General features: G+C 42.9%; 1 protein-coding gene across 10 annotated transcripts in view; it reads right to left on the bottom strand.

Annotated features, from left to right (window-relative positions):
• PDE4D (phosphodiesterase 4D) overlaps positions 1–19,176 on the bottom strand; it is an 821,955-nt gene that overhangs the window by 234,547 nt on the left and 568,232 nt on the right. Inside the window, exons 1-2 of one of the 10 annotated variants that reach the window (XM_081943193.1) lie at positions 18,497–18,575; positions 18,123–18,263 (exon numbers count right to left, since the gene is read on the bottom strand). The exons of 8 other annotated variants lie outside the window; for them this stretch is intronic. In XM_081943193.1, coding sequence (XP_081799319.1) covers positions 18,123–18,247 — 125 coding nt within the window. In that variant the 5' untranslated portion in view covers positions 18,248–18,263; positions 18,497–18,575. Of the gene's footprint in view, positions 1–18,122; positions 18,604–19,176 lie in introns of those variants that run through there. One more of the 10 variants, XM_081943202.1, reaches the window with a different exon arrangement.

The following is a 19,176-nucleotide window of genomic DNA, read 5'->3' on the forward strand; positions in this document are numbered from 1 at the left end:
TGCACCGCCACCTGGTCTTCCAGTTTCTGGTGCATGCTGCTCTTCTGGTTTCTGGTGCTCCCACTTGCGTGAAGATCAGCTGGCCATCGCATCGGAACCCAGAAGAACAATGGCTCTGCAGATCGCTTTCGGCACATATGCCATAGGTTCGCCATCACTGTTTTAGAAAGGGTGTTGGTTCTTACCTGATACGCCTATTCTCCTAGTGGGGGTGGAGTATCCAGACTGGGTTGATTTCATCCACTCAATGATTGGACTGAGCCTGATGAGACCTTTAAACCACGCCCCTATTGCCAGGCAGACCCCCAGCTTCGACTCAGTCCATCAATCTGAACGGTTGGTCATCTAGTTTCTCCAGAGAAAATTTCATTAGTATTGAGTTAATTATAATTTAATTGTGAATTCTGTTTTCCTATTTGTGAGTAATTCCTCCTTTCCCACCAACAGCCCCATTGGGGCGGTGTCTGTCTGCCTTTACCCCCTTAGTGGGGTGGCATAGGAAGTCGTTGGAGGGCTGTCAGCCTTAACGTGGTATTCTGAGTGGAGTTTTCTTCTCTGGTTGCTTGAAAGAGCTCGTTGCTTCCAGCTAAGGACTTCCAAGCCTTGCTGTGTATTGTAATTGGTGCATTGAGCTTCCAGACTTTCACTGTTGTCTCCAGCTACTGACTGCCTACCAACCTAATTGTGTATTGGAGAAAGAAACACTTTCAAAGTGACAGCTGGTCGTCGCGCCAGAACCCAGAAGAGCAATGGCTCTGCAGGTCACTTTCAGCATGTGTGCCATAGGTTCACCATCACTGTTTTAGAACATTACTGTCAATCAGGGCATGTTTGTAAAGCAAATGATATTTGCATGCTAATTCAGAATGAATTATTTTTAATGTTAATGCCTGTTGTTGTACTCTTTTTGTTTTTGCTCTGAACCACACAAATAAACCTAATATGAATATCTGTAGGTTGAAGAATAGTCCCCATGGCTAAATTTGATAAGAACACAAACTTTGCCCAGTTTATTTTTAATTGCTTCACATTTTCTTTCTATCTGACGTTCTTTGTGCACTCTGATAGGTATGATTTCATATGGTCAGTTCAGGGACATTAGAAAGTAACTTGCCCATTCAGGCAATTCTCTCCTACCCATTCAGAGAACATGAGCAATTACCCAGAAATGCATTCAAAGAAAATAAGAGGATCTCTCCACCCTCAGTCTCTCTTTGTGCCAGTCTTATTTTTGATCTCACACCGAATACGAGTGAGGAAGGAGGATCTTTGTTTATTCAGCTGAAGACAATTAGACCCCTCTAGCAGCATTTCTGACTGAGAGGGTTCGGAGTACGTTCACTCAGAAGTAAGTACATTCATTCCATGGTATGCATAAACATGCCGTTTTGTGCTGGAGATGAACAAACTGACGTAAATCTTAGGGTTTTTTACTTTTTTTTTCATTTTGCAAGGCAGATTTCCACTCCAGTAGGTTTTGGCAAAGATACAAGCTCATGAAGGTGGGAGGTTGCTCTAAAAATGTAGAAAGTAGCTGAGGGTTCTTAACTTCCCTTGCTTTCACCACATAAAACTATACAAGGCTTCAATAGTGTGGTGCTTTTGTCCGAAGTAATTTCTTCGCAGCGCTTCCTGGAATAGTTCAATGACCATCATCACTTCATTTCATGAAGTGTTGGAAAGGAAAGTCGGTCTATGAAAAAAGCTCTTCAGGACTGCGAATGCAGAGCATACGTCTGCCATGAGAGACAGAGAAAATGGACCGTCCTGTTGATTTGGGAGGAAAGAAGAGGGCAAATGCTTTCTAAACTTTGCTCCTGCTAGCATCATCTAGGGCCGTGATGGCAAACCTATGGTACGTGTGTCAGAGGTGGCACGCAGAACCCTTTCTGTGGGCACGTGTGTCATCACCAGCTGGTCTTCTGGTTTCCGATGCACACTTTTGTGCCAGCCAGCTGGTCTTCACAGGTGCTAGAAAATGGCCTGAAAATGGCCAAAAACCAGACCGTTTTGGGGGCTGGTTTCCGGGCATTTTTCCAGGCCGTTTTCAGACCGTTTTTCGGGTGACAACTGCCCTGAAAAATGGACCAAAAAACAGCAAAAACCGTCCAAAAAACAGGCATGCATGGGGTGGCCAGCTGGTCTCCAGGTTTCCGGCATTGCAGCGCACACTCACACTTACATGCACACACATTCCGGTTTGGGCACTTGGTGCCAAAAAGATTAGCCATCACTGATCTAGGGACTACCATACTTGGGCTGTAAAGATCCAGATGATTATCAGATGGCAAGGAAGGGAGTTCTCTATATGTCTTTGCTGTTGTTCAGTGGTCATCTTGATTTTAGCAGCTCAGACATGGAAGCCCTGCTATTGTCTTGCAATGGATCTACTGAGAATTAAAATTCTTTCAGCGAGCTTCATGGTGCAATTATTTTACATTCTGGTTTTAGATTTTGCAACCAAATATGGGGAGGAGGAGGAGCCAGCCAAAATTAAAATATTGGGAACAGCACGGAATATGTAGTCCTCCTCACCAACCATATTCTTCAGATATTGCAGGCTTCATGCCTATCCACAGATAAACAGCAGAATAGTATGCATGTTTATTCTGATGTCAATTCGACTTTATGTAGTAAATATAGAAAGGGTTGAAAACTTTGTTTAATGTTCCTTCACTTTCAGAAATGAACTAGGGAATTCTACAGTACTTCAGAAAACAGTCGATAGTTCTGAGACTTAGCTCTCATACTATTAGTGAAAAACAACATGAAATTAAATGTGACCATTGCAAAAGAAAAGAAAAGAAGGTGAAGAAAGAAGGAAAGAGCTAGAGAGCACCTAACATAAGATAGAAAAGAGAAAGAGGCGCACTAAAAAAAAATACAGTTTCTATCTATAGCAGGAGTGTCAAACTAGATTTCTTCACGGGCCAGATCAGCATTGTAATTCTTCTCCGCGGGCCTGCCATGGGGGGGGGGGAGGGGAGATAGGATGGATGCCTCCTGCAGCACCCTGCTGGCTAAAACAGGAAGTCATGGTTACAAACCAAGCCAGCAAAAGAAGAGGCCACACTGTGAGCAGAATGGGTCTCTTTACTAGAGTGTCAGCTTGGCACATGTTGAACTATACAAGTAAAAGTGTTTCTAGCCAGCATTACTGGCTTCTGTTAGCCACCTGGCTATACGGACTCAGCACGCCCTGCCCTCCTGTTCCCCGTTGCTCCCAGCTCGCTCCAGCAAGTACTCTTGCTGGAGCCTGGTTGCTCCCTGGCTGGCTTCAGCAAGTTCTTTTTGGACCCAGCTCCAGCAAATACTCTTCAGGCCTGGATGGCTTCTGAACTGACTGCAGCTGGCTTGCCTTCCTGGGCTCCTCTCCCAGAGTGAGTCCCATCACCCATCACTGCCCTCATGCATCCCCCTCCCCCTGTGCATGTGTGGCAACTCCGAAATGGCACGCTGTGGCAACTTTGAATGGCACGCTGTCTCAGATGTTGACACTGAGCACCGGGGGGGGGGGAGGTCTGCGCCCTATTTTGGCTGCCAGAGACACCACGGGCCAGTCCTTTGCTATTTCCAGGCGAGTCCTGCGGGCCAGATTTAAGCACCCCATGGGCCAGATCAAGTCTTGAGTTTGACACCCCTGATCTAAAGGGATTGCTTTTGAAACACAACAGATACTAGAATTCTTTCATTATGGCTCCTTAACATTTTTTTTCCCCAATAAAGATCGCAGATCAGAATCTCTTGAATTTAAGATTTTCAGATGGTTCCAATCCTGCCTGTTGGATACAACCTAATTATTCTCACTGGAAAATAAATTACATTCTCCAATGAGGAGATTACATATCCCTCAACAAATGTTTCTCAACTTTGGCAACATTAAGATGTGAGGATTTTAACTCCCAGAATTCCCTAGATAGCAAGCTGGCTTAAAGTTGGTAAGGTTGAGAAACACCAGTTTAAACTACCAATGACTACTATACTATGTAACTTAAATAATGTAGATGTGTTATGTAGATAAATTTGATATGTAATTGCACATCACTAAAATGTCCTGATATCAGATTCTACATTTTTTCACCAATTCTTTAAGGAACAGTTTACTTGTCTTCTGACACTTTAATAATATCCTATTAACAATTTCTAAGAACAATAGTGTGAGATAGGAATAAAACAAAGTTTTTTACCAGCCAACTGAGAAATGACAAAGTACATTTAGTAATAACCTAACATCTCTTTTTATAGCTACAGCGTCATTCATCTAAAAAATGGTCCCATGCCACATATTAAATTGCTGAATATACAATAAAAAAGAACAAATAAATTCTCTATAGTATATTCCCATTATACCAAAAGAAATGATTTTTCAGTGAAATGTTTGCCACTGACAGAAAATAACCACTTAAACAGAGTGCAATAATCTTTAAAAATGTTACGTTTGGAGCAGATTTAAGCCTTTTTCACTGATCCTTTGGAAAAAAAGGGGGAGAATATAATTGCAACAGAATCAATTTATAATGACAAAATATGAGTTTTATATGTATTTCCAACCCAGCCTCCAGCTAAAATGATCATCAGTATCTCAGAGCAAAAGAAGAATATGGCCCAAAGCCCCAGAGATCTCACCTGGCATGGCTTATGGACAATGTACATTTCATCTTTAAGATAAACTAAGGCATTTCATCTTAAAATCATTTCATCTTCTATGATTTGTTCAATATGCAGAAGACCCTGCCATAACAAAAGCCATAGGAGGAAATATTGATGGCATGCAAAACTCACAGACCCAGCAGCTAGCCTGGCTATTTCTCTTTCTTTTCAGAGAATAGCACATTATTTGAACATACCCTGTATCTGAAGGGGTGTTAATTTAAATCTGCTCTAAAGAAAAAAGTAGAGAAGTAAGAATGAAAAGCAGTAGGAACAACAATGAAGCATGCCTGTAAGAACTTGAAGAGTAGACAAAGGATGTTCACAGCTAACCTGGCGATTGTTAGAAAAGTGGGTTATTAATAAAATGTTTTTGGAAGAAAAACACATACAAAAGAAATATTTTGCTCCCTTAAAGTGCCTGAGAATGATTGAGAAAATGGCAAGGTTTTCTTTTTCAGCATAGCAAAAACACGTACTGTGCTAGATAGGCAGATGTCTTGAGGATTCAATGCAAGTTGTTCTCAGAGGTGGGATTCGGAGTGGTCTGGGTGAACCGATAGCTCCGACTATCAGCTGGGGAGAGAACCGTTCGCTCTTACAATCAAGTGGTCTCGCCTGCCCCTGCACTTTGCTTACCTATATCCTCTCAGCTGATTCGCGCGGCAGAGCATACTGCCACGCCTCAGCTGTGTTACTCCCCAGAAGTAACGTGGAAGGTAAGTTTTGTTAAAACTGCGCGTGCGCGCAGGTGCACGCGAAGCATGCAGCAAAGCACGCGATCATCAAACCGGTAGGATCCCTCCCACCGCTGGTTGTTCTATGTGGTTGTCCTGAAGCTTAAGGAACATTTCTTATAGGTCATGTCTCATGGTAGGGATTAAAAGAAGACGACTGTAAGGTCAATAGAAATTTTCTTCCCCTCAAGTTCTTTCCAAGCTGGTTTACCAGAAGCAGAAATAAGTTGGATGCAAACAGATATCTCTAGAACCCTGTACAAAGCATGTGTGTTCTTTTTATTAAAACACATATGCCATGTTTGCATTTCAAAGGAGAGTAAATGAGTAATTGTATCTTGATTAAATTGGCATCTATGCAAAGCCTGGAGAGAGTAGGGATTTATAACAGAGGAGAAGGGAAGAACGACTGTGAGGAACCATAAAAGATTTATTTAAAACCAGAGGATTGAAAAGAAAAAAGAAAACTGCAACTGTCACTTCAGTATTAGAAGACAGAATGTCCAAAGCAGTTTAGGACCAGCCAGTGTTTTCCAAGCTGCAGAATTTTAAGGAGAGTTGAAAAGAAACATTTTAAAGAAAGGAAGCACTATTCTTCCCTTGCAGTTTGGGAAACAGGGATGAGAGTGGATATCTTTGGGGGGAAAATTAAGGAATTATGCAAAAGTAAATATGTCCATCATTCTCATTAAAAAGTTTTAAACTTTATTGCTTTAAAGCTCTTTTTAAAAAGTTTTAAATTTTATTGGGATTTGTTTAGTTCTAATGAAACTGGTTTATTTGATACCATTTATTTTTTCACATTGTGTGTATGTGGGTACACATGTAACAGTTTCTCTCCCCCACCATGCAACAGCCTTTTCCTTTTGCTATTGATAAGTTTAAAAAGTTGGAGGCACACTGTTTGTCCTGATCAGTTTCTAAAGAACAATTAATGCATTTATTTCACAGAACAAGATGTGCTCTTCAAAACACATCCTAGTAGTTGTCAGACATATGTTGGTCCCCATTATTATTTCCTTCTATTTATAGCGATACTAAAAGCCCAGCAAATAACTGCATCATAGTCTGGCTCCCAATTCCCGCCAATAGGCTATTACTCTTTATTCATTTCCATAGATACTAACTGAATATGACGATGAGCTTACCACAGGCATGAAATTATTCAGACTATAGTCAGGGTCTTTTTTGCCAAAGGTATTATGCATTAAGGTTATCTGAATATAATTTGAAAGAAGTACTTTGGGTTTCATGCAAATATGAAAACATTAAGTTCATCTCTCTCTCTCTCTCTCTCTCTCTCTCTCTCTCTCTCTCTCTCTATCTATCTATCTATCTATCTATCTAATCTACCTACCTACCTACATATCTATCAATCTACGTATCTATCTACGTATCTACCTACGTATCTACCTAAGTATCTATCTATCTATCTATCTATCTATCTATCTATCTATCTATCTATCTATCTATCTATCATCTATCTATCTATCATCTATCTATCTACCTACCTACCTACCTACCTACCTACTATTTACCTACCTACCTATCTACGTATCTGCCTGCCTATCTATCTATCTATCTATCTATCTATCTATCTATCTATCTATCTATCTATCTATCTATCTATCTATCTACCTACCTACCTACCTACCTACCTACCTACCTACCTACCTACCTACGTATCTATCTACGTATCTATATATCTACGTATCTACCTACGTATCTATCTATCTATGTATCTATCTATCTACAGTACCTACCTATCTAATTTCTGAATAGTCTGAAAAAGATGGTGGACCTTTAAGGAGTCAACAGAACTTAATAGAACCCTTAAAGTAATTGCACTTTCCACCACCACCCTTCAATTTCATATGAAAGTCTGAAAAATGGGGAGCTGAATTTAATGAATACCAGACAGGCACATTCACAAATTTTGAAGTACTTTGATTCGTTGTTCAAATGTGCACAGCTGTATTAATGAAATGGAAAAAAATACTGTTCAAACTTTTCAATTGCTATTTCAAAACTGACATTATAGGCAGAGGTGGGTTACTCCCGGTTCGGCCCGGATCAGCCGAACAGGTAGTAGTGGCGGTGGGAGGCTCCACCCACCTGTCCGGATGCTTCTGTGCATGTGCATAAGCGTCACACGTGCGAGTGAGCAAACTGGTAGTAAAAAATTTGGAAACCCACCACTGATTACAGGGCATCCTAATGCTACCACTAGCTCCAACATTTCTTTCTTTAGATTTATATGGCCTACATGAATAATCTGGTAAAAATATCAATAATTCATCCTTTAAAAAATACCCTAAACAAATATAGCACCAGGGTTAATAATTCACATAATTGATACTATCATATAAATCACATACAATCCTGGTCAAGCATTTCAATGGAAGTTCCAGATCTGCAGGTTTTTTTAAAAGCACTGCAAGCTGAATCAAGTGTGCTACCAACACTGCTTAATTCAGGACCAGGTATAGCTTCAAAGTGATGTTCATGGACAGTAACCAAAGAGAGGTCACCAAGGTGTAAGTACATGGCTTACCAATTTAGGAATTGGCATATCAGTGCACAAACTCATGCCTATCGCATCAATTGTATAAACAAATAAAGTTCCCCCCACACAGTTTGGCTTGCTATCTTTCTTTCCAAAGTTCTCTATTAGATCTGACAATATCGCTGAGATGCTTTAGTTAGCACAATAGAAGAAAAGTAAATAGCTTCCAGTAGAAGTCTGAGTGGGCTTCAGGTAAATAGAACATTGAGGTCATGGGACCTCAATATATCAGAACCACCACCGACTTTCTCTCCTTTCGACGAAAACTGAAGACTCACCTGTTCCGTTTAGCCGACCTGGACCATTCATAATCTTATTATAACCCCTAGCAGATATATTTTAACTGGGTAATTTTGGGTATTTTTTAGGATTGTTGATATACTGTTTTTAATCTACTTTACCTTGTACAGTGTCGTATTGCCTCCTCTTCTATGTTTTTATGTTTGTATGTTTGTATTCCATTTTATCTGTTTTATTTGACTGTACACCGCCCCGAGTCCCTTTGGGGAGAGGGGGCGGTATAAAAATCGAAATAAAGGTAAAGGTAAAGGGGAGAAAATTAAAACCAAGTTCTAAAAGTGGAAGGCAGCAATGCAACATTTTTGAATGGGAACATAAATTATACATACTGAAAATGCTCACACACACCAGTGATGGGATTCAAATTTTTTTACTCCTGGTTCTGTGGGTGTGGGGTGGCTTGGTGGGTGTGGCAGGGGAAGGTTACTGCAAAATCTCCATTTCCTCCCGATCAACTGGGATTCGGGAGGCAGAGAATAGATGTGGGGAGTCAGAAGTGGTATTTATCAGTTCTCTGAACTACTCAAAATTTCCACTACCGGTTGTCCAGAACTGGTCAGAACCTGCTGAATACCACCTCTGACACACACACACACACACACAGAGTGGAAACTCTATATCACACCATGTCATAAAATAGCACAACTTAGACATATGGCACAACAATAAAAAGGTGTGCAAAAATATACCAAGACCTTTCTACAAAGCTTGATAGAGAAGAAAAACAGGTATTGAACCTGGACAGGGGTGGGTGGGGAGGGGGGGCGCATTCAGGTCTAGCCCCGGGCACAGAAACTCATCAAGTGACTCAGTCAATCAGGATATCTCCACAAAATCTACTTTGCAGGGCTGTAGTTGTGAAGATAAAACTGAGAGTGTTCTGCCTGGTTCTTAAACTCATGAAGGTAATATGGGGCACAAAGACAGCAAATAGTAGTAGTCATATGACAGCCAACTTGGTGTAATGGCTACGGCATCAGGTTAGAAACTGGGAGCCTGTGACTTCTAGTCCTACCTTAGGCCCAAAGCCAGCAGGGTGAGCCTTGGTTAGTCACTTTTTCTCTGCCCTAGGAAGGAGACAATGACAAACCACTTCTGAAACACCAAGAAAATTAGAGGGGCTTATTCCAGCAATCTCCAAGAATCAAACATGATTGGACAGAAGGAAAATAAATGGTCATATATTATATAACATAGAGATTTATAATAATCTGTAGCAGTAGTAGCAGCAGCTGCGGCAATAATGCAACATAACCAAATGAGCAATTTGAACAGAACTTGAGTGAAAGCCTTTCTCAATTGCATTTTATTACATCTTAAGATGGGTATTGCTACAAAATAATCCTGAAATGATGGGTTTGCAAGGCAAGCAGCCAATTTCTACTTAGCTGGCAATTGGAGAGCTAAGCAGAAACGAATAGGAGCCAAACCATAAAATACACACCAAATGTGCAATGCCATCCTTACTGCTTTGAGTGGATGATCTACTGTCTTAAACTCTAATTTGTTCAAATTTCTAATTCACTTTGGCCAGTTCTCCAGTTCTCTATTTCCTTAGTACTGGCTTCCCCTACCATTTTTAATAATGACTGCCATACATTTATCCACTTCATTTTATCCCAGTAGTTTCCACCCCCTCTGCCATCTTCACAAGAGCTTTTACTCTTCAACAAAAGTAGTGTTGGCTTGTCTGAACTGTCTTCTCTGTGTGCTGTGGGAGAGTCCAAGCATGGGTTAATTCTGTCTGACTGCCCTGGACTGAATTGAAGATCTTTAGACACGCCTCCTGCACCGGCACCTCAGATTTTTGATGAAGGCATGGACCAGCAGTCTGTTCAAAAGGTGGTTCCAGAAAGTCTGTTACAAGATCGAGTCAATGGTTAGTCACAAAGCCACAAAACGACACCGTAATTGTCAGCTGGCCAGCTGAGAGCCTAAGAAAACATGTAGACTAAGGAAAGCCAAAGGCAATAAACACTAGGAGAGACCTCAGGGCGGGGTTGGACTCTCCCGCAGCGCACAGAGAAGACTGTTCAGGTAAGCCAGCACTACTTCTCCTATGCGCTGCTTGGAGAATCCAAGCATGGGACATACACAAGCTAAATGTCACTAGGGCCGGGAGCACTTGCGTTAACGGTCTCTCCAGCCAAATGAATGCCCTGAAGAACTCATCTCCCAAATGCTGCGTCCGCCGATGCGAACTTATCTAACTTGTAGTTCCAAACAAATTGGGATGATGATGCCCACATTGCTGCCCTGCAGATCTCGTCAATGGGCGCTTGAGTCACCCAGGCTGCTGTAGATGCTCCGCTCCTTGTAGAATGGGCTGTGATGTGAAGCGGCACCTGTGTAGATTGGAGCTGATAGGCAAGGGTGATGCAGGTGTGCAATCATCGGCCAATGGTAGCAGAGGTGACCTTACACCCCATAGTGGCAGGTTGAAATGATACGAAGAGTGATTCAGACCGTCGGAACAATGCCGTGCGCTTGATGTATTTGCAGATTGTCCTGCGCACATCTAGTTTGTGCCATCTGGGCTCCCTAGGGTGTCTCGGATGGGGGCAAAATTCTGGAAGGATGACTTCTTGGCTCTGATGGAACCAGGTGTTGATCTTAGGGATGAATGAGGGATCCAGGCAGAGCACGACCCTATTGGGATGTATGATACATAGGTCCTCCCTGACAGACAGGGCCGCCAGTTCCGAGATCCTTTGCGCCAAGGTAATGGCGGTCAGAAAAACTGTTTTTTCAAAGTCAGGTGTTTCAGGTCACAGGATTGAAGGGGCTTGAACAGAGCGCCCATTAGTGCCCTCAAGACCACATTCAACTCCCAAGAGGGATAATGATGGACAACAGGAGGTCATAAATTGGTGGCTCCTTTGAGGAAACTTAGAACCCTGGGGTGACGAGCAAGGGAGAAGTGGTTGTTGTAGACAAGGACCGTAGACAGTGCAGCCACCTGACATTGGAATGTGTTCACCACTAGTCCTTGGTCCAACCCCTCCTGCAAAAAGTCCAACATCTGTGGGATGGTGGCCGAAGTGGGATCAATGGTCTTTTTAGTGCACCACCTGGCGAAAGCAGCCCAGGTGGCATCATAGATCTTGGTAGGTGATGGTTGCCGAGAGGCTTGAATAGTTTGAATGATCTTAGTGGAAAGCCGGTCTCTTTCTAGGAGGTCCCTCTCAAGTGCCAGATGGCTAACTGCAACCACTGGGGCTCTGGGTGTGATAGAGCCCCCTGGTTGAGAGAGACATCCTCCGGAGGAATCCTCCATGGTTTGGCAATGGAGAGACTCACCAGGTCGGCAAACCAAGTCCATCTGGGCCAGAATGGTGCCATTAGGATCACCTCCGCCTGTTCCTCCAGTATCTTGCGGACCACGCTGGGAAGGAGTGGGAGTGGCGGAAACGCATAGACCAGGCCGGGTGGCCAGTGGCAAAGCAGGGCGTTGACTTCTTCCGCTCCTGGGGACTGGAACCTGGAGAAGAAGCAAGGGAGATGGGAGTTCTCCAGAGTGGCAAAAAGGTCGACAGACGGGCGACCGAATCTCTGCATGATCTTGTGGAAGAGGTCCGAATGCAGGCGCCACTCTGAATGGTCGACCGTGGCACTGCTCAGCCAATCTGCCTGGACATTGTTCACCCTGGAGATGTGTTCCATTTGAAGGGATGACAGATGTTTCTCCACCCACTTCCCCAGATGTTCCACCTCCGCCATCAACGGCTTGCAGCGGGTGCCCCCTTTGCGGTTTACATGTGCCTTGGTGGCCACATTGTCCATGAGCAACATTACATGGTGACCTTGGACTGTCGCCTGGAAATGTAGAAGAGCTAGCCTCTCCGCTTTTAGCTCCAGACAGTTTATGATGTGCTTGAGATTGCTGACGGACCACCTGTCTTGTACGATTTGATTGCTGAGATGCCCCCCCCATCCAAATAGGCTGCCGTCCGTCGTGATGGTGAGGCGATCTGGTTCGTGGAAGAGACTGCCTTTGGTCAGCGCTGGAGAGAGCCACCACTGGAGGGACTGCTGGACATTGAGTGGAACTGGAATCAGAGTGGAGGAGTTACTTTTCTTGGCCCTTTGGTGGGGCAGAAGACACCACTGCAGTTGTCTCAAGTTCAACCTCGCCCATGGCACTATTGACAGGCAAGAAATTATTTTGCCAAGGAGCGTCGATAACTCAATGGGTGCTGACCGTGAAGTCTGCAGCTGGAGTACCAGTTTCCTGATGCTGGAGATTCGCTCCTGGGACAAGGCAACCTGGCAACTGACAGTGTCTATTATTGCACCAAGATGCTGCAACCTGATGGAGGGAGTGAGGTGGCTCTTGTCCAGATTGACGGAGAAGCTGTGATCTTGCAGAACCCTCATCGTCAACCAGAGGTCCCTGATTGCTTGCTGGGAGGATGACGATTGAATGAGAATGTCGTCTAGGTACGCTTGAAGTCAAACTGGGTGTGACCTCAGGGACGCAACTATTGCTGCCAGAATCTTTGCAAATGTCCTGGGGGCTGATGACAGGCCAAACGGCGTACTAAAACCTCAAGAACTTGCGATGGGCCTTTTGGATTGGGATGTGGAGGTACGCCTCCCAGAGATCTATTGAAGTTAATAGATCTCCCGGCCTGATGCAGCCCAGAATTGACTGGAGGGATTGCATCTTGAAGCGTTTGTACGCCAGATGGTAATTTAGCTTCTTTAGATCTAATATCCTCCTCCACCCTCCTGAGTTCTTTGGGACGAGGAACAGGATGGAGTAGAAACATGACACTTCGTGTCCTGCTGGCGCAAATTCTATGGCCTGTATCTCCCGAAGGTGCTAAATCTCCTACTCCATTAGGGACCGTTTGGCAGGGGAGGAGGGAGTGGGACAGCGGATGAAGTGGCGGGGGGAGGGGAGATGAACTCCAGGGTCAAACCCAGTCGGATGGTTTGGAGAACCCACTGGTCTGACATGGTCTGCTCCCATCTCACCTGGAATAGCTGCAGGTGACCTCCGATGGGAGCGATCCTCTGGATGTCACTTATAGCAACAGAATGGCATGGAACCAGAACCCCCACGGTATGGGCGCTTGGAGAAGGATTGGTTGTGGCCCCTATCATGAAATGACTGGCGGTCCTGGGACCGATCGGGACCCTGCACATATGGAGGATTGAACTGTCCAGAACTGGTGGAGGCCTGAGGAACGAAAGGACTGTTTCCCAAAGTATCCAGAGTCTTTGCGCTCCGCCTTTTTGGAAACAGAGGACATGACCTTCTTTTTATCTTTGTTCTCAATGAGAACTGGGTCCAAGGCCAGGACTTGATCCTCTACCGGGCAAGCCCTTTTTGCGGCCTGGAGTAAGGGCAGCTGAGGAGCCAGGGGCATTACTGGTGGGAGATCCTCCTCCGCCTCAAGCGAACACTGGAATAGGTCAGCATTATCTGCCAACGAAGGCCTGGGGGACCCTGCAGATGCTATGGAAACATCAGAGGAAAATTGTTGTTCCTCATCCTCACTGTCTGCAATGGACCGTTCAATGGAATGGCAACAGGGGGTGGCTCCTGGGGTGAATCCCTCATGGGAGGTCCAGCAGTTGATGTGGTTGTGCGTTGTGCCTTTTCAAACTGCTTTTCAAGCGCCTTTTGCTGCCTAATGGCTACCTTGTCCTGGGCACTGGCCACTTTCCTCCCCCCAGCCTAATGGTATCTGCTAAAGGCCTCTGAGGCTGCCTTGCTGGCCTGCCTAACGACCTCCCTACTTGTTGAGGGAACTGGGTGGTCTGCCTCATTGGGGGTTCTTTCTGCCATGGTAGGAGCTGTGTAGGATCCTTGACTATGCAGATGCACTGCACTCATCACCTGGAGACCAAGGATGCAAACAGTCCAGAGGAAGGAGCATGGAGACAGGTAGTGCTGGTGGGCCAAGTCCACGAGGTGCGAGCCCAACTGCTCCCAGCGCTTCCCAGGTGGCGAAGCAGAAGTATGGCCGGGAGTGGTCAAACACTGCTGCAGCCTCTGCGAGGGACAAGCCTCACTATTAGTGGGGAAGGAAGCCCGCTGGATGGCCGGACAGAGAGACCCCCGCAACTCTCTGCTAAGGCAGGAACAGTGGGGCGGCAACAGGAGGAGAAGTGGCAGTTTGGCTCCGACTCTGTCCGACGCGATGCAATTAGTGGCCACCAAATGGCTTCTGTGATGAAAAGCGGGAAACCTCTGAGTTTAAAATAGCCATTGCCTTCAAATTAGCTGGAAATGGCCGCCGCAACAAGAAAGCTGGTCGGAAGGTTTCCGAAACGCTTCCGATGCGATGGGAGAGAATGCAAGCGGCCGGGATCTAAACCACTGCCACTGCAGAAGACACAAAACGAGGGAGCTGTCGGCACTCTGACCCCCCCCCCCCGCGTCACCCTTAGCCGCCCAATGGCTGTGTACGCCCGAGCGAAGTACAGATCGATGCAGCTGACAGAGAAAAGTTATTTTAAAAGGCTCACTGACCTGAATACTGTAATAGAAATGTGAAAGAGCTAGTTTGGAGAGTCCAATCAAGGTTATTAATAGGAACCACATTGTAACACGTCCATAGGCTTAGACTGAATTGAAAATATGAGGTGCCAGTGCAGGAGGCGTGTCTAAAGATCTTCAATTCAGTCCAGGGCAGTCAGACAGAATTAACCCATGCTTGGACTCTCCAAGCAGCGCACAGGAGAATAATCATATCCAATTCATTCACACATTTGGTTTTCCCTCAATCTTTATCAAAGGAATTATCTGCCGTTATTGAGGTCTGAGTTCTCTCTGGGCACCCAAAAGAAGGGCCTGGGAAAACAATACCTAACCAGAGAAGCAAGCAATTTTGACCATACTCTTAGCTAGAGTTTCTTTTCATTCCAACTTTACTTCTATGACTGCTTGTTTTAACCTGGATAAATCGTGTGATACTAACTAGGGATTAGCAAGAGGAGTGAAAAAGAAGTAGAGCTGCTAAAGAATTATTTGCATCTCCAAATCTTTTCAATTCAATCATTGTGGCAAATGTTGGGATGATGGAAGCAGAAGATCCGCAACTTCTGTAAAAAAATGACTTCTGTCATTTACCATGGCATCCCTGCTTTAGAGAAACGCACTGACACAAGATCACGTTTATGATTTTTGCTTGTTTCCATAATTTATCACAGATCACATTTAAACTTTGTTTAACTTAAAATGAAAGCAGAAACCCACAATCCCTTTTTGAAAATAATTTGGGCAAATAATGCTTAACATGAAGACCTAAACCCAAGTCTCACCTCGACTCATCTTAAGGCAGTGCTTCTCAATTATTTTCTGTCATGCCCCCCCTAGGGAAGAAAACATTTCGCCCCCCCCCCCCGCGCGACTGTAAATAGTATCATTTGTCTATAAAATTGTTATAAGTACACCTCTGCATAACACTGTATTGAATAATGCAACGCTTCCGACGAGAAGTCAGATGCTGGGTGACACTGTTGTGTCTTATCTACCAGAGAGTTAAGACCCACTAAAATTTATTGGCTTTGCCCACTTGAAAGCAAACTGTTGGACGTGGTGGCAGGACCCTGCCTGTTGCTCCTGGCTCCTCGTTTGCACCCAGATGGAAAGGGAGCCTTCACGCCCCCCTTTACGGAGCCTCGCACCCCCCCTGGGGGGCACGCCCCACTATTTGAGAAGCACTGTCTTAAGGTGAAACTGCACTGACACAATAGAATCACATACAGTATTGTAAATTTCTTGAATTGGTAAAACTGATGATAGGAATTATCAAGAAAGGAGTTGATGATAAAATTGATATCTTTAAAGGAAATATTTTGTGTTTGTGTGTGCCTTCAAGTCAGTCTTGACTGTGATGATAGCCTGGACAAAATCTGCATGAAGATCTTTGTAATATTTTTGTAAGAGGTTTGCACTTGCCTTGTTTCTAAGGCTGAAAGAGAAGGACTAGCCCAAGGTCACCTAGTTAGCTTTGGGTAAAGGAGAGAGTAGACCTCAACCACTAAAACCAACTTGGGTCTCTATTTGAACTCCAAGCAACTTTAAACATATTTAATAACACGCAGAGCTTTGGTGAGGTTGCATTAAAAAATCCATAAGGTTTTCAGTGTAAATAAAACAGTAATGAAATATTTCATAAAGGCAACTTTGCAAAGCTGTTAATGAATATTTCTTCATGTTAGGCCAAAATCTCAATAATTTTCTTCCACCACAAATAGTGTTTCTTGTTCTATCTCTCCCCCCCCCCCCCTCATAAATGTTTTCAAACATTTATTTCAAATTATTTTTCTTCATGTTTCCATTATTGGAGGCAGCACAAGTTGACAACGTTGCAATTTTCTACAACGTGTGTTTCTTTTATTCTGAAAAAAAATTGCAGAGTTTATTTGTTATGATTTATCTTAGGGCATAACTGAGGGATGGAAATCCAGGAAGAGCGCAGACCACTAGAAAAAAGGTTTATGCAGTGAAAAACACATCTCTTGGTCACTAAAGAATTAGTGAAGTGCAGGAACATCATAAAAAGGTAACCGAAATTCACTTCTTCTAAACAAGAGCCTTTGATAACAGTTCCCTCTCACTAAATTGAAAGAGAAGCGATAGGAAGAAAAAACACGTTTTTCTGCATGGAACGTATTGCTTTGGAAGACAGATTTGTAGCCTTAGAGATGCCAAACATTGGGGCAGTTGCCATGCTATTGAAGGTCCAAGTCAACCATCCTTTTCTCTAGAAGAGTCTATGCCATGACATCTCCCTTCCTTGCTTTCCATTCTCCCACAACATGCAGTCAACATTAGATGGCCTCAAAAAAATACCTTGTCCATACTCCGCTGTCTTGTTAGTTTTCCAAGGTAGGCAGGAAGGGATCAAAATAATTTTAAAAAAATTATTGTAAAGATTGAGGACTTCCAAATCAGCAGACATCTCTCTTTGGTGAGACAAGCCTCATGCTGTTTTGCTTTATAAGCAATATCAATCAGACTGATAAAAAAATAAGTGAAAACAAAAGAAGAAATGCCACATGTCCTAGATACCTGCTATGATATTCAAAGCTTACTACAGAAAAATAAGTAACGGTTCACAATTTACAGGAAAATACCCGTGACAAGTTGGAACAAAGAGTTAGTAACGAGCATGGATATCCAATACCTCTCAACCACCTGAGAACTAACATTATGATAGAAGCAGTTTGTAAAATTATGCCGATAAAAAGATTCGCATTTTCTTCTGGCATAAAAAGAGCAAATATTGTGGGGATTCCTACTTAAATAAGCATTACAATATATATTTATATTTAAATCAACATTTTACACCTAGAAATAGAATGCAAATAAATCTGCAATTATAAATTCCCAGGTAGTATGGAAATAAACAATTTCCAATTAATGAAATGATAAGACTTTCTATGAAACTTTATGGTTGAAGAAAACAAAACAGCAACCACAAAAAGGAAAGAGGTGTGAAATATAACTATGGAGTTTCTGAGCTCAGAAAACAAGCATCTATTAAAATAATATGAAATAAAAATGATAATGTTGTTATACAAACATATGAGATTTGGATACTCAAATCAAAAGAACTGCATAGCACATTCTAAAATAAAGCCATTTAATTTTAAATTAAAGTATGCTCTAGACTTTCAAAACTGACTAGAGGAATGTGAATTTTATATTTATGGGTAGATTTCTGAGAGTTTCTTTCATTTTGAATAGAAGACTTAATATCATGTTTAAAATATCCCCCTGTTCTATTAAAAGGTACTTAAAACAGTTATATATTATAAGCACCTTAGAAAAAAGGACAAATGCCTGTTAGCTTACTACCAATTTTAAATTATTGTTTAAGTTAACAAGGAAAAAAGTCCAAAGTTACCGTTTTCTTTGCTGCTTAATATCAATAGGCTTGTTAATAGCATAGGGTGATCCATGAATGAAGGCACTTCGAAACCTAGCCACCTTCTCCAGAGTTAGGTGCTCACAGCTGGATGGCAAACTCATTTTATCCAGGTTGCAGCTGTTGTATATAGATATATAGATATATATTCAGAAAGCTAACAAATGAAAGGGAACATTCCTAGGAAAGCTGTAAAAACACACACACACACACACAACTGCTGGGCACAGAGATTCAGCTCCAAGGTACAGTTCAGGTATACTTCTGCGCTTTGCTACTTCAAAGAAGTTTTTTTTTAAAGGCCCGATTTCTTTAGCTGCTCTATTCACCCTGAAGCAACAACAGCCACTTACAGCCATTCAGAGTCAGATTTGCAGTCAAATGCTGGAACAAATAAAATGGAAAGCTTTGGAGGAGTTTAGCTCCACTCCCCCCTTACCCAACAGCCACTGAGCACAGTTTGATCAGCTGCAAATTCAGTCTCTAAACACTCACTCCCTGCAATTACAGTGCAGCAATTGGTGGCTGAGATGGACTATTTATACTCAGATGACGTTCGTCCTAATGAAAGAGAGCTTGCTTATTCATATTCCTGGGGTTTTTTTTTTCTTTTCCTTTGCAAGTACCTTAACAAAGCATTTTGCAAACTCAGACTAGTTTCATGTGCATGTGAAAATAATGGCTAATGTTAAAAATTAAGCATGTGCAATATTGGAGTTGCTTTATATATCTATCTAGAATGTGTAGATCCTATATATTTTTCTTTCCCACATACACACTCTGGTAGGATGTCAGAAACTAGGATCAGACAACTGTGCTCCCTGTAACTTGCATATTGTATATGAACAAAACAAGTTTTGTAGGTAACTCATGTGATTTAGCGTAGAAGTGTTTCATCTAAACTTTTACCAAGTTCCTGCTTTCAATACTGTGAAGATCAAAACATCTGTATTTTTCCTACCTGGTCTAATTCTGTTTAATATAATACAATTTCTTTAAAACATTTATTTCAATGAAAAAGAGAAATGGGGGC

Source organism: Natrix helvetica (assembly GCF_964273705.1).
Source record: "Natrix helvetica genome assembly, chromosome: 2".
NCBI classification, from domain to species: Eukaryota; Metazoa; Chordata; class Lepidosauria; order Squamata; family Natricidae; genus Natrix; species Natrix helvetica.